Raw genomic sequence first — 16,152 nt, 5'->3', positions numbered from 1 at the left:
GTGACTTCGCCTGTTTCCACCGTGTCCAGTTTGAATTCCTCTGTCATTTTTTTCTTTTTCCCAAAACAAATCAAGACAACGAATAAGACAAGACGCTGAGAAAAAACCAACAAAACAAACAAAAACAACAACACCATGAACCTATGCAAACTGATCCATCCAGTCTGCCCTCCTGAAATGTGAAAAATAAAGAAATCAAAACACTTAATTCCTCTTGAACGAGCCGCTGCAGCCGCCGTGTGCTTGAGACACTACAGAGGCGGCAGCAGCTGATGATGATGATGATGATGATGATGATGATGAATGTTGTGCTGATGATGTGATGAAGCTTCGTTCACTCTGCAGCAGTGACGACGTGTTCCTTCTGTTTCTGAGCACTAACTTTTGCATTAAACTGCACATTCGACCGCTCACAGTCCCTATGCACATACTGTCTAGTGAAATGTCCGACATCTTGTCTTCCCCCAGCTGCTCCCTCTTCCTCCTCTTCCTCTCCGACGTTACTCTGAATTCAAAGCACTTTGTGACGCCTGCAGACGACGCAGGTTCAGTCTGATGGTTTCTCCTCCTCTTCATCCTCCCGTCTCTCTTCTCTCTCTCTGTCTGGCATCCGTTTGAAAATGTTTACATTGTATGTTCGTTGATCTGTTTTTTTTGCTCCTCCTCTTCATAACTGTTTATCCACACATAACCATATGCATACAAGGTGTATTTAAGAAATAAATTATGGGCTATTGAAATTACAGACATCATGTCACTGTTTGAATCATCATCTCATCACGACTCCACTGTGATTCACTTCTCTACAAGTTGTAGGAAATGAAATAAAATATGTTGTTTTAGGTCTCTGAATATATTCATGTTTAAGGAATAATGGCTCTGTTTGTTGACATATTGCAACATGTGAGAGGAGGTTGCAGGTAAACAGCCAGAAGCATAGCGTAAACTATTATTAACTATTACAGAAATGATCTCCAGCTGTTTTTTGGGGGGTTTTTTAGGGTAATTTAATGATTAAAATAAAACATATTTGCAGATTTCAACCTCTTAAAAGTGAAGGTTTACTTCAAAATGAAAGAACATGAAACGTCACCTATGGCTCAGTGGAGTTGTGGTGGGAAATGTATTTTACATTTTAGAAACTAAATGATTTAATCTATTAATTGAAATGATGGTAGCATGGAGTTATAAAGCTGGAGTTTTATTAATGGTTCTTGTCATGAAAAAAAACATATATTGTTAGTCGATCTTTGAATAGACTAAAATCATAAAAGGTCACACTTTAAACAGGTTGAAATTTGTCCCACAACAGATGGAAAGTTTTTTTACACTACTGAATTTCCTGTGAACCATTTTTGTTGAGTATTTACAGCCTCGGGTTTGTGTATGTGGGACTGACTGGAAATAAAACTGCATTCTCTGTGATGAATTTAGACATTAACCCACTTGGTGCAGCAGTGAGGTGTATTTGTCTTTACATTTAAAAGAAATAAGATGCAGTGGTGTTGGAGTGGCTACTCAGACAAACAGTAATCATTTATTTAATGGTCAGTTTTGCAAACTTTGTTCACACTGAGAAAAAAACAGCAACATCGGTGATTCTTTATTAGTTTTAAGGCTCCTACAGTTCACAGTTAAACTAAACTAAAAAGATGCTCAAAATAACCACAGAGAGACACAGACCTCCTTTAAATAGATTCACAATGAACAGAAACTATTGAAGACACAAAATTGTCAGAAAAAACACTGACTCCTTTTTTTAAAACTAATTTTAAACCTTTTTTCTGTGTTTTAACTTAGATAATTTTGGATTTGATTTGATAATTTTGGATTTGATTTGATATATTATCAGTTTTTATTATCTAGTTGTTTTAAAAGTCTCGTCTATATAAATATACCAGTGTCCACTATAAGGACACGCAGGTTCATCAGCACCAGCAGTGCTGTGTCATCTCTACCGAACATGCGCAGGGCTTTAAAGGCCACGTGACTGACAGGCGCCTCGACCAATCACAGCGCGGCACCGGCGCCGCTCAGCCAATCAGAATCATCTGCAGCGTGTTTGACCGTCCTGCGGCTGAGTGCTAAGTCAGAGAGAAATGTGAGTATAAACACCTTATTTTCTAATTGTTTCGGGTTGTAAATGTAGAAATCTGCTGCGGGTTTAGTCGCTGATCAGAAAATGTGAATTTTGCGGCTCGGCCGTGTTGGTTTGGAGCCGGAAAGAGGCCGCAGGCTGCGGGATGCACAGTCATCTGTGGTGCGTCTGCGGCTCCGCTCTGCCCCACTAGCTGGTTTATTATGGGATCAATGGGATGAGGCTGGTTCCACTTACATTTCACATGTTAAAATCGGCTTCTCGGTCATTTTCCATTCAGAGGAGACTCGTTATATGTGGAGGATGTTACAAAATAATATGAATGAGTTAAATAAGCCTGGAAATGTAAATTAATTTTATGAATTCACATTGAAAAAATGGGGGTAGCTTCATATAAGGTGGTGATGTCAGTGGTCAGTGGTACAGGTATTTATCATACACACACAGTAGAGACGGAGCTCCATCAGTACAGACTGTAAAGATGGAAAAACAGGTCATTTTTCTGTTATGAAAGAAGAAGAATGACAGATGGCTTCAACTGTGACTGATGATTCATTAGATTTATTTATTTAATTATTCATTTATTGACTGAAGAAGAGATGATGAGAAGGATTTCGAGCTGTGGAGAGAAGCAAATACCAGATTTACTGTGAAGTAAATACATAACATGACGGCTCTTATCAAACACAGTCAGATCCATCCAGTTCTTCTGCAGAATAATATGAAACTTTGTTCAACTTCACCCTCAGGGCTCTTTAAATCTTTAATCACATCACACTTTCTTTCCAGATGTCTGTGTATAAGCTTATGTGCACCCTTATTTTAATATTCTAATAATGTTGAGGTTTTTTCATGTTTTTGTGGCTTTCAATTCAATTCAGTTCAATTTATTTGAGGTGGGACAGTGCAAGTTCATGAACGAAACATAAAATCGTAAACAAGCCGGATTGTAGCCACTTTAATTTGTTTATTTCTGGTCCTCTTGGCATGAAATGCAACATTATTGTTTCCTGTGTCTCTACACTGTAAATGACTGTAAAGTAAAGGTTGATTCTACACATGCAGCTGTTCATAGGATATAAAATCTGAACTAAAATATGTAAATATTCTTATCTATGTTGCATAATTGGCATTAAATGTTGACACATGATGTGTAATGTTTATAATTTCATTTATTTGCTCAAATCTCAGTTATTCTTTTGCAGCATTTTGTGTTTGTAGGTCGGTACAATAACAGACAGACCTCCTCTCTCTCTCTCTCTCCCTGCAGCACTGTGTCTTCTTCTTCCTCCTCGTCCTCCTCCTCCTCTTCATCATCGTCATGGCGTCTGGAGCTCTGTTCCCCAGCATGGTGTCCGGCTCCCGCGGCTCCTCCAGTAAATACCTGGTGGAGTTTCGGGCCGGTAAGATGACCATGAAGGGCGCCACGGTGACGCCCGACAAGCGTAAAGGTCAAGTCTACATCCAGCAGACCGACGACTCCCTCATCCACTTCTGCTGGAAGGACCGGACCACCGGGAACGTGGACGATGTAGGTGCACTGCAAAAACTCAAATACCTAACCAAGAATATTTGTCTTATTTCTAGTCAAAACAAATCTCTTAAAATAAGACTCATCACATAAAAAGTAGCTTCTTTTTAGACACTTTTTACTTCTTTCAAGCATATTTTCACTTGAAATAAGTAGAAAAATCTGATAGTGGAGCAAGTTTTTCTTCCTTATTACAAGCACAAAAAACCTCCTTTCACTGGCAGATTATTCTACTTATTCCAAGTGAATATGTGTTTGAAACAAGTGAAAATGATCTAAAAACAAGTACATTTTTAGGTGTTGAGTCTTACTTTAATTAGATTTGACTTGAAATTAGACATTTTTGACAAGAAATAAGACAAATACTCTTGGAAAGATTTTGAGTTTTTGCAGTGCGTCTCTGTGTGTGTTTGAGTTTTTGATATTAACCGTCTCTATCGCTTTAACTCAGGACCTGATCATCTTCCCTGACGACTGTGAGTTCAAGCGAGTGAACCAGTGCACCACCGGACGAGTCTATGTGTTGAAGTTCAAAGCCGGATCCAAAAGACTCTTCTTCTGGATGCAGGTAAACAACTGGATGTTTAAGATGTTTAATAGGAAACACAGGTATAATATAAAGGCTCGTTCACAAGTGATGAACATCTGGTTTATACAAACATCTTTGTCTTTTTTGTGGCTTTTATTGTCACTTGTGTGTCTCAGAAAGTACATAGGAGTCTAAAATATTCATTATATGAGTTGTATCATGTCTTTACTAACTTTACTACATCAAACATTAACAGATACATTTGATGAAATTCAATTTTTCTTACTGTCAACAAAGACTGAAACAAACTCAACTATGAATTTCCTATCTGCTGACTGATACTTCATAGCCAAATCATCTCATCTGTGCCAAACGGTGTTATTACTGTTGATACAATAGAGTTTAATACAGATAGTATTAACAACGACTTCCCTTAATTACAATGAACAATGAACTGTGGTTTATTTTCAGGCCCAAAGACACTGTATACACATGTAATAGACTCACTGAAGCACCAAATGTGTATCAATCCACTGCTGAAAATAGTCCCTGACAAAATTCACTGTGCTAAAAACAGGTCCTCTTCCATTTTTGTTTTTTTGTTTTTGCATTTTTAAACATGAATCTTTATATTTGTGAACAGTGTTTAAGGATTTGCATCTTTAGTAGCAACAAAAGGGCGTCTGACGTCCACAGGCCGAGGAGGGAAGAAGGACTGAGAGACACAATGTTGGTTTTAGTCCTTTCACTTGTCATTTGTTGATTCATTGATCATTAACAGTGAATCATCAAATCATTTTCTCCAGCGACTGAGTTCACAAGAGCCAACACAGGCTCAAAATGTGACATTTATAATGAAATAAAACACAGGATGTGAAGGGAGGACAAACAAAATTAGTTGACAATAGGAAAAATGTGGAATAACTCAACTTTATCCTTTAAACACTTCAATAACCAACTCGTATAGTATCTTCCTTGTTCATTGAAACTGTACATACCCATGTAGGTGAGTTTATCGAAGCTCAGTGTTTGTGTGCTGAGACTCTGTTTTCTGTTTCCTGAGCTCAGGAGCCGAAGACCGACAAGGACGAGGAGTTCTGCCGTAAAGTGAACGAGTACTTGAACAACCCGCCGATGCCCGGCGCTCTGGGCAGCGGCAGCAGCGGAGGACACGACCTGTCGGCGCTGGGCGGTGACACATGCTCCTCTTCTCCTCATTACACTTAAAGCACCAGATATATAACATAAACATAAAACCAGTAGCCCTTTAATTTACAGGCCGCTTATTACGTGATAATATCGAAAAATAGCCAAGAAATAACAATTAATTGCATCATAATGTCTAGAAATAACGGTCAATTTCATAGTAATGTCGAGAAATATAGCCAAGAAATAAAGACTGATTGCGTAGAAATAGAAAAATTATCACCTTTTGCAAAAAATTCAAAGCATGAGAAGCATGTGTAATCTTTTGTCTTTATGAAAAACATGACATTACTATGAAATTGGCCGTTATTTCTTGGCTATTTCTTGACATTATGACGCAATTAACGGCCTGTAAATTAAAGGGTTACCAAAAACAAAACAAAACAAAACAAAACAAAACTATAATTTCTGTGTGAAAATGTTTATGTCTTCTGTTTTCATGTAAAGGCGAGGGCGGTCTGCAAAGCCTTCTGGGAAACATGAGCCACAACCAGCTCATGCAGCTCATTGGACCGACCGGACTGGGCGGGATCGGTACGTATAAAAACATTAAGAAGCATCAAAACCTGATCTGATGTATTTACTCTGAGGTGATAAAATAATATCTTGTTTGACGTCTTTGTTTCCTGCTTCTGTGATGCTCAGGCGGCCTCGGGGCGCTGGCCGGTCCCGGTCTGGCCAACCTGCTGGGCAGCAGCAGCAGCAGCAGCAGCGTCCCGGCAGCCAGCAACTCCTCAACAAGGTAACACAGAGTCACACTCAGAGTCAGAGTCAGATTAATAGTCATTTTCACACATTTGCAGACATAAAAATGAGATAATGCTTTGCTTAAAAGAAGAAAACCCCCAAAAAACAGGAGAATAAATAGGATACAAAGCAAGATTTACTACAGGTGCATCTCAATAAATTAGAATATCATGGAGAAGTCCATTTCCAGTAGTTAAAGTCAAATAGTCCCAACCAAGTTATGGTGTGCATGTAAATGGACTTAAACTTTTCAGAAGGTCAACATTACCATATTAAAAATGCTGTTTTTATAATGTGTCCTTTGAAATATTCTAATTTTTTGAGATACTGAATTTTAGGTCTTCATTATAAGCCATAATCATTACAATTAAAAGAAATTAAATAAATACAGACACAAAATGTTTAATGGATCTATATAAAGTTTTAGTTTCACTTTTCAGAATTGAATTACTGACATAAATACACTTTTCTATGATATTATAATTTATTGAGATGCACCTGTAATATTAGCTAGTACAATATCCTAAATAAATAGATATGCTGAAAATATATGCTCATTCATAGATAGATAGATAGATAGATAGATAGATAGATAGATAGATAGATAGATAGATAGATAGATAGATAGATAGCTACTCAATCATTCATTCATTGTAACAACAACAACAAAAAAAACCAGATCTATCTAAAGAATTACAGGCTTATTGACATTATAAATTAAGTTTAAGACAGCCAATAACCTAAAAAAATACATATGAGGTATAAGATAGAGCATATGAAGAGCATTTTCTTCTAAAGTACAAGTAAAAATGACAGTAAAAAGGCCTAAAGTGTTTCATTTCAGTGGCAGATCTTATTTTCTAGAGTTCAAGAGCCTGAAGCCGTTGAGCAGTCTTGTTGTTTTAAAGCGGACGCCTCTGTACTTTCTGTACCGTGTTTTCACAGCACGCAGACGATACCTTCTATTTCTGAGCCTGCTTTTTTATTTTTTTTTTTTATTTTTTCCTCGTCACACAGCTGGTAAATAGCCAAACACTTGAAGATGAGATGCTGCCAAAAACAGTCTGAGGTTCAGCTCTGACAGACAGAAAGTGGGCGAACATAAGCTGAATCATCTGTCTCAGACGTGGACGGTCGACGTTTCGTTTTAGTGTCGGTGCAACAGGGAGTCGATCTGGAGCCTCCGGGTTCAGCATCGATCCTTTAACACCAAAACAAACACTGAGCAGAAACTGGGACGGGGCGGGAGCGTTCAGCTCAGAGACACAGCAGCTACCGGTATCAATTAGTTTATTGATCATTTTCTCAACTTATTCCAACAAGAAAAGATTACATCACATATTACAAAGAGAAGAAGTTGTTGATATAATTTAATTTAATACAAATTTCAACTGTTCCGGCCTCAGTAGCTGCAAAGTAAATGACACAAATCATAAGAAGTTTTTAGGAAATTAACCCTCCTGGGTCAAGAAAGGAAGGAAGGAAAGAAAGAAAGATGGAGGAAGGGAACAGACTGGATCAGGGAGGGAAGAAGAACGAAGGGAAAGAAGGGAGGAAGGAAGTGAAAAGGATGGTGGGAAGAAGGAAGGGAGAAAGGAAGGAAAAGAAGGATTGGCAAAGGGAACGGATTGGGTCAAGGAAGGAAGAAGAAGGAAGGATGGAGGGAAGAAGGGAGGGAGGGAGGGAGGAGAGAAAGAAAGAAAGAAAGAAAGAAAGAAAGAAAGAAAGAAAGAAAGAAAGAAAGAAAGAAAGAAAGAAAGAAAGAAAGAAAGAAAACAGATTGGGTCAAGGAAGGAAGAAGAATGAAGGATGGAGGGAAAGAAGGGAGGGAGGAAAGAAAGAAAGAAAGAAAGAAAGAAAGAAAGAAAGAAAGAAAGAAAGAAAGAAAGAAAGAAAGAAAGAAAGAAAGAAAGAAAGAAAAAAAACAGATTGGGTCAAAGAAGGAAGAAGGAAGGAAGGGAAATGATAGTGGGAAGAAGTGAGAAAGGAGGGAAAGAAGGATGGAGGAAGGAAGGAAGGAACAAAGAAAGTAAAGGAGTGGAGAAAGGAGGGAGAAAGGAGGGATGGAGAGACAGAAAGAAGGGAGGAAAGAAGGACCATTGGAACATGTAGTTCCTACACATGTAGTTCCTGTGTTTGACCTCGGGGGGGCAGCGTTTACATGTTGTTTCTCTGCTGATTGTCTCGTTGTTTTCACAAGAGACGACTGGAAAAACCTGCTTATTATTATTTGTTCTTCACATCCTCATTTATTCAGTAATGTGAAGTTCTCTCTTCCCTCTCTGAGTTTTTATTTTTTTATTTTTTCCTTTATTTTTTTATTTTTTTAGCATTGAAAATACAAACTCTCAATGAGGACAACAATGAGTGCAAACACAGGGGCGCCGCTAGGGATTTTGGGCCCCATGAAAAGAATCTTTACAGGGCCCCCAACACAGCGGCGAAATTTTTTGATGCTATTTTTATATACAACTCTGCATTTTAATGGTATTTTTGACTATCATTACCATATTTGTGAAAGAGGAACAACATGACAGTTGACATGTACAGTAGGGGAAGAACTGAGCACTCAATGGAATACATTGGAATTCATTTTTCATTTCCCAAAACAGATTCACCTTTGTATTGTTTTGAGACTGTAGTAAAATGTATTATTATTGCAGGCGTTGATGTTTCCAAAACAATAAAGTTATTGTTACTAGGACATTGAAAATAAAACATTTGTGATTATATGTTAGTTAATAACTTGGTGTCATTATTTTTACTGTATTATCATTTCATCATCATTAGGGGCCTCTCTGGGGCCCCCTCAATCATGGGCCCCTAGAATCCGTTTAATCCTTTACCCCCCCTTTTCGGCGCCCCAGTGCAAACATAACAGTAGGGGAAACATTTAAATATAGTTTAGAAGAGAAGGAGATGAGAAATATTTAGACTTAATTTTTTTGCATACTTGTTGTTTGTCTTTTTAAGGGATGAAAAGAATAACTTAAACTCATTAATGAAACAAGAAAGGGAAGGTTTAGAGTTCCTCCATTTTGCACAGCCTGTCTGAGTTTTGTTCCAGCAGAAGTTTCTTTTTGCTTCATGACCAACGAGTCGACTGACAGGAAGTGTGTTTGTGTTTGTGTTTTACCTCCGTCTCTCTCTCTCTCTCCTCCTCTCAGCCCGTCCACGGCCGTCACGCCGACCTCCACCTCCTCCTCCGCCACGCGCCTCAGCTCCTCCCAGGTTCCCACCACCCCCATCACGCCGTCCGCCGCCTCGGCCGCCTCCCCCACCGCCACCACCCCCTCCACCCCGGCCGTCACCTCCCTGGCCGCGGTGACGGCTTCGGGGGGAGCCGGAGCCGGAGCAGGGGGAGGGGGAGGGGCTGCGGCGGCGGCGGCGGGGGGAACGGCGGCGGCGGCGGCGGCGGCCAATCCCACGCAGCCGATCCAGCTCCGAGACCTGCAGAGCATCCTGGCCACGATGAACGTACCCGCCAGCGGGCAGGGAGGTGAGGGTGATATTTAGAATGTACATTTATTATTACGGGTTTGTCCTTTAACACAATTTTTGTCACAAATTACAGGAAATCCCTATAGTTTTTAAAGGGATAATTCAACATTTTGGCAAATTGGCCCATTGCCATAATCCCTATAGTCATAGCAGTAGGTTCGTTACCTTTAATTGTCGGTGCAAGCTATTTTTAGAACGGCGGAGCAGAGCCACGAGCTGCTCAGAGCTACACTACGGAGGCTCATGGGATTTCTTCTTGGTTTCCCTCATCAAACTCATCAAATACACAATCCAACAACTCCAAAACGCTCTGGTGGACAAGTTGTGACCTGCACATTCACCACGCTATGAGATAATAACAGAACGTTACCAGACAGAGTTGTTTTAGAGGGAAATTCATGCAAAACCGCTGATGCGCGTTGCCTTCAGGGACAGTTTTTCATCAAGCAGTCTCTGCATCTGCACTCCTAAAACAACTCTGTCTGGTAACGTTCTGTTATTATCTCACAAAAGACATGTAACTAATATCATCATCATAATCACTCAATAGATATTAGATTCCCTCTTCCTCTCCAGTTTTGATTCCCCCTGCTTTTCTAGCGACAGGGCTGAAGTGAGGAGTTCACTAGTGATATTATGGATATTTTTTTCATCTGTGATAAAAGCTTTCATAGTATTTTACTATCTAAAGCCACAATATTGGTGCGTGCAATTGAATGCTGTGTCTCCTCTGTTTCAGAATAAGAAACTGTAGCCATATGCTAAAGGGGAGAGAGAGAGAGAGAGAGAGAGAGAGAGAGAGAGAGAGAGAGAGAGAGAGAGAGAGAGAGAGAGAGAGAGAGAGAGAGAGAGAGAGAGAGAGAGAGAGAGAGAGAGAGAGAGAGAGAGAGAGAGAGAGAGAGAGAGAGAGAGAGAGAGAGCCGCCTCCGGCCTCAGAGCTGAGACAAGTCCAAAGAACTGAAAACCAGCACCGGAGGCAAACGAGCATAATTAGGGTCTAATTAGTGTAAATTGGAGTAATTATGCAGCAAATAATTAAAAACTGTGAACACGGCAGTTTCTGTAAGAACAGAGTCGGTGAGTTACAGAAGCAGAAAAAACACCGACACCGACACCAACACACCGCCGTCTGTCTGTCGCTGTGGCTCACGACATGAAGCTCAGCGTTATTTAAACTGTTTAACAGAGAGAGAGAGAGGAGGAGGCTGGAAGAGGTGAAATTAATGGAGGTGATAGATAGATAGATAGATAGATAGATAGATAGATAGATAGATAGATAGATAGATAGATAGATAGATAGATAGATAGATAGATAGATAGATAGATAGATAGATAGATAGATAGATAGACACAATGGAGGTGAACATCATCGAACTCATCAAATACACAATCCAACAACTCCAAAACGCTCTGGTGGACAAGTTGTGACCTGCACATTCACCACGCTATGAGATAATAACGAAATATTATGAGACAGGCGGAGGGATTTCAAAAGCGCAAGTAGTTCTGAGTATTTGTGTCTTAATGTTACATAACGTTACATGATTATCTCATAGCGTGGTGAATGTGCAGGTCACAACTTGTCCACCAGAGCGTTTTGGAGTTGTTGGATTGTGTATTTGATGAGTTTGATGAGGGAAACAAAGAAATCCCATGAGCCTCCGTAGCGTAGCTCTGAGCAGCTCGCGGCTCTGCTCCGTCGTTCTAAAAATAGCTTGCACCGACAATTAAAGGTAACGAACCTACTGCTATGACTATAGGGATTATGGCAATGGGCCAATTTGCCAAAATGTTGAACTATCCCTTTAAAGGTGCTGCCATCTTTGTTTCTGTGTTGTTATGTGGAAGGGAACGAAGCCACAGAGATTCGTCACCTGACTCCGCAGCTCTGTGCGTCTTATTATAGTTTCATGGCTGTAAACTCTGCAGCAGCTGGTTTCAGTGGAGAAAAGCTTTGATGAGCTCATTTAACACCAGAGCGTCAGAGTTTTGACGTGTTGGAGCAGGAAATGTTGAGCATTTAGAGTTAGATACAGAGGAAAATGAATACTAATGTTACAGCTGTTTACTCACTTATCATATTAATGTATATCAGTAATGTTTATTAAATACGACAAGGACAAGAAAATACAATAAATACTACGTTTCTCTGGTATTAGCTTTTCTTTTTGCATATAATGTATTGTGAATTAATGAAGTTAAAAACAGGTGGATGTTTGGAGCAGTTACAATTTATGTCAGTGTGAATTCCTGAAACTATTTTATTGTTTTAGACTTACACTTGGAGATACTTTATGGATCCCAAGGGAAATTGAAGTTTCCAGTATCAAAGACATATGATATATGATATAACGGCATAAAAAAGCAATATAAAACAGATGTAAGGACATATATATATATACATCCATATAAACTAAGTGCATCCATATGTTGTGCAAATAGAAAAAATCTGTGTCAAATAATATGTTTAAAGTTCTGTATCTTAAAAATATTGATTGATCATTGCACTGGTGTTAGTGAAAATGAAGCTGCCAAACCTCAAACAGAAACACAAAGTGATGCTTTTACAGCTCTAAGAAGCTGAGTTTGTGTTGTTTTGTCCCGTCGTCTCACCCGTCTCTCTCTCTCTCTCTCTGTGTTTCCCGTCGCCGGCAGTCGACCTGGCGAGCGTCCTGACCCCCGAGGTCATGGCGCCCATCCTGGCCAACCCCGAGGTGCAGCAGCGGCTGATGCCGTACCTGCCGTCCGGAGAGTCGCTGCCTCAGAGCTCGGAGGAGCTGCACAACACGCTCAGCTCTCCGCAGTTCCAGCAGGTGAAGAGTTCGACTCCCGATGTCGTTCACGCTCACTCAGATCAGTGGTTCTCAGACAAACAAGAAAGTCCCAAATGACAGAAAGTAGAAGTCACCTTTTTAATTACATCATCACATATTTATTAACGGTTCTGAAGAGAAATAATTCAGATGTCTCACAAACAGTTAATTTATGATGGACTCTCCTTAAGGTAAATTACTAATTTCAACAAATTTAAGTTGAAAAGTGTATTTTTTAAAAGTCACTGTACACTGGACTTTGTATGTTATTGAGCTTTACACCATCTGCCTGTGCGATATTTCACAATAAAAGCCTGATTAAGAAATTAACACACAGGAAATGTTGAATTTGTAGAAATGGCGTAATGCAGTTTAGGCAGTAATGATAGGTCCAGTCACTATTTTAGTAAAATGGCAAAAACATCTGTAAAGGTAACTTAATAAAATGGTATTTTAGTGTTTTAAGTATCCCTTCTTCTTTTCTTAGTTTCTAAATGTTTCCATTCCTCACTTAACGGGATAGTTCAACACTTTGGCAAATTGGCCCATTGCCATAATCCCTATAGTCACAGCAGTAGGTTCGTTACCTTTAATTGTCATTGCAAGCTATTTTTAGAACGGCGGAGCAGAGCCGCGAGCTGCTCAGAGCTACGCTACGGAGGCTCATGGGATTTCTTGGTTTCCCTCATCAAACTCATCAAATTCACAGTCCAACAACTCCAAAACTCTCTGGTGGACAAGTTGTGACCTGCACATTCACCACGCTATGAGATAATAACACAACGTTACCAGACAGAGTTGTTTTAGAGGGAAATTCATGCAAAACCACTGATCCGCGTTGCCTTCAGGGACAGTTTTCATCAAGCAGTCTCTGTATTTCCCTCTAAAACAACTCTGTCTGGTAACGTTCTGTTATTATCTCATAGCGTGGTGAATGTGCAGGTCACAACTTGTCCACCAGAGCGTTTTGGAGTTGTTGGATTGTGTATTTGATGAGTTTGATGAGGGAAACCAAGAAATCCCATGAGCCTCCGTAGCGTAGCTCTGAGCAGCTCGCGGCTCTGCTCCGCCGTTCTAAAAATAGCTTGCACCGACAATTAAAGGTAATAAAGGAACCTACTGCTATGACTATAGTGATTATGGCAATGGGCCAATTTGCCAAATTGTTGAACTATCCCTTAAAGAGATTCAAAGTCAAACAACTATTCAACAGCTCCATTATATCTGTATCTGTAGTTATCTCATGTGCATCAGTCTCAGTCTCTACATATAGAATAAACACTTTCCCCTCCGGCTCTCATCTCTCATTTGACATTAAACATGTTCCTGTAGTTTTCCTCCAGCAGCAGCAGCGTGTGGATCATCAGATTCTCCGTTCTGCCGTCGTCTGTTTGGTATTTAACGTCTCTCTCTCCGTCTCTCTGTGTGTTTCCTGTCTCGTCTTCAGGCCATGAGCATGTTCAGCAGCGCCCTGGCGTCGGGGCAGTTGGGGCCTCTGATGAACCAGTTCGGTTTGCCTGCGGAGGCCGTGGACGCCGCCAACAAAGGAGGTCAGTGTCTTACCCACGTCAGGCTGAAAACACTGCCACTGTGTGTGTGTGTGTTAAGATTTAGTCAAGATGTCGTTATGCACTACATTTGACTTTTATAGTTTGTAGTAACTTACTATTGATTAAGACTCCAGAGAATGATTGTTGATTTATTATCACAACTTAAACTATATCAGTCTGATCCATTGATGCTTTATTGGGAGAATAAACAATAGCGAAGACGATCATTAGGCCTGTCACAATTATTTAAAGGGATAGTTCAATATTTTGGCAGATTGGCCCATTGCCATAATCCCTATAGTCATAGCAATAGGTTTGTTACCTTTAATTGTCGGTGCAAGCTATTTTTAGAACGGCGGAGCAGAGCCGCGAGCTGCTCAGAGCTACACTACGGAGGCTAATGGGATTTCTTGGTTTCCCTCATCAAACTCATCAAATACACAATCCAACAACTCCACAACGCTCTGGTGGACAAGTTGTGACCTGCACATTCACCACGCTATGAGATAATAACAGAACGTTACCAGACAGAGTTGTTTTAGAGGTAAATTCATGCAAAACCACTGATGCGCGTTCCCGTCGGGGGCAGTTTTTCGGCAAGCAGTCTCTGCATATTTGATGAGTTTGATGAGGGAAACCAAAAAATCCCATCAGCCTCCGTAGCGTAGCTCTGAGCAGCTCGCACCTCTGCTCCGCCGTTCTAAAAATAGCTTGCACCGACAATTAAAGGTAACAAACCTACTGCTAAAACTATAGGGATTATGGCAATGGGCCAATTTGCCAAAAATGTTGAACTATCCCTTTAAGCTGACCTCAATATAATCGTTAGAATCGTTTCCATCCATCTGTATAAAAACATGATTTAGTTGCAAAGCCTAAAGGAAAACAGAAATGTAGTTTTTATGTATATGTTACAATGTTTGTGCATTATTAAACTATGTTCGGGGCTTATACTGTAATAGTGTCATGAAATTATCAGAAATAGACAATTAAATCGTTAATCGCAATTATTTGTACGGCAATTAATCGTCAACTGAAACTAATGACCGTTATTCTTCCTCTCTGCAGATGTGGAGGCTTTTGCCAAAGCCATGGAGACGGAGACAAAGTCCGACCAGGACGGAGACTCCAAAGACAAGAAGGACGACGACGAAGACATGAGTTTGGACTAATATATAAGAAAGTGTTTCCGCTGATTATTATTTAACGTGTTTTAGCTGCTTCCTGTGTTTTGTTACTCTCACACACTGAGGACTAGGATTGTGGTTAATAATGTAGAAACTGTGACTAAGACTAAGACGACTCCTCCGCGCTGATCGTGCCGTGTTCATCCAACCACAGTGTGTTGATGATTTAATATCTACTGATTTACCTGAATGAACCTGTAACCTCCTGCATGTCGGCTCGCAGCCCGTCCTGTCCTGACACGACGAGGGAACAGTAAAGTGATGACGAACAAACCAACGCTCGGCTCTGGCTTCATTTTAACAGACGTCTCTTAACACCTGGTGAAAAACCTGCTGCAGTTACAGTTGGACCTGTCACATTCATAGAGAAAAAAAACCTTCGTAAAAAGAAAATCCTGCACAATGTTCAACTTGCGCGGGTGTTGCAAGTTGAACAGTGATCTGGGTTTTCTTTTTACATGTGTGTCACAGTCATGAAATTTTAGTTGACGACTAATTGGCAAACAAATGACTGCCATTAGCGATTTAATTGTCTTTTTCTGATCATTTTGTGCCACTAAAAAGAGTTTAAAGGGATAGTTAAACATTTTGGCCAATTCTCCTAGCACCATAATCCCTATAGTCATAGCAGCAGGTTCGTTACCTTTAATTATCGGTGCATGTTGTTTTGAGATCAGCGGGGCAGAGTTGTGAGCTGCTCAGAGCTACGCTACGGAGGCTAATGGGATTTCTTGGTTTCCCTCATCAAACTCATCAAATACACAATCCAACAACTCCAAAACGCTCTGGTGGACAAGTTGTGACCTGCACATTCACCACGCTATGAGATAATAATGTAACATTACGAGACGGAGTTGTTTTAGAGGCAAATGCAGCCGGAACTACTTTCCAGACACGGCTGCTGCTGGGTAGTTCTGAGTATTTGCTTCATGTGTTGTGATGTTACGTGATTATTTCCTAGCGTGGTGAATGTGCAGCTCACGTCTCTGC

The 16,152-nt window shown here is 40.3% G+C and overlaps 1 protein-coding gene across 1 annotated transcript; it reads left to right on the top strand.

Annotated features, from left to right (window-relative positions):
* The first annotated feature begins 1,910 nt into the window (after positions 1–1,910).
* LOC146985066 (proteasomal ubiquitin receptor ADRM1-like) lies at positions 1,911–15,435 on the top strand. Its single transcript, XM_085782801.1, has 10 exons — positions 1,911–2,101; positions 3,369–3,629; positions 4,081–4,197; positions 5,227–5,350; positions 5,812–5,898; positions 6,010–6,106; positions 9,279–9,610; positions 12,268–12,425; positions 13,873–13,975; positions 15,044–15,435. Exons 2-10 carry the CDS (start codon positions 3,420–3,422, stop codon positions 15,145–15,147), a joined length of 1,332 nt encoding a protein of 443 aa, XP_085638927.1. The 5' UTR covers positions 1,911–2,101; positions 3,369–3,419; the 3' UTR covers positions 15,148–15,435.
* Positions 15,436–16,152: the final 717 nt, after the last annotated feature.

This window comes from Trachurus japonicus, chromosome 7 (assembly GCF_045865225.1).
Source record: "Trachurus japonicus isolate A0001 chromosome 7, Traja_1.0".
NCBI lineage: Eukaryota > Metazoa > Chordata > Actinopteri > Carangiformes > Carangidae > Trachurus > Trachurus japonicus.
The sequence above is the reverse complement of the archived record's forward strand: the minus strand, read 5'-3'. Positions and strand labels throughout refer to the sequence as shown.

What these genes read in the sequence shown, in the direction of transcription:
- LOC146985066 (XM_085782801.1), top strand. Translation starts at nt 3,420, where the DNA reads ATGGCGTCTGGAGCTCTGTTCCCCAGCATGGTGTCCGGCTCCCGCGGC. An exon ending in GACTCTTCTTCTGGATGCAG is followed by an intron (nt 4,198 to 5,226) that starts GTAAACAACTGG and finishes TCCTGAGCTCAG; the next exon opens with GAGCCGAAGACCGACAAGGA. An exon ending in GACCGGACTGGGCGGGATCG is followed by an intron (nt 5,899 to 6,009) that starts GTACGTATAAAA and finishes TGTGATGCTCAG; the next exon opens with GCGGCCTCGGGGCGCTGGCC.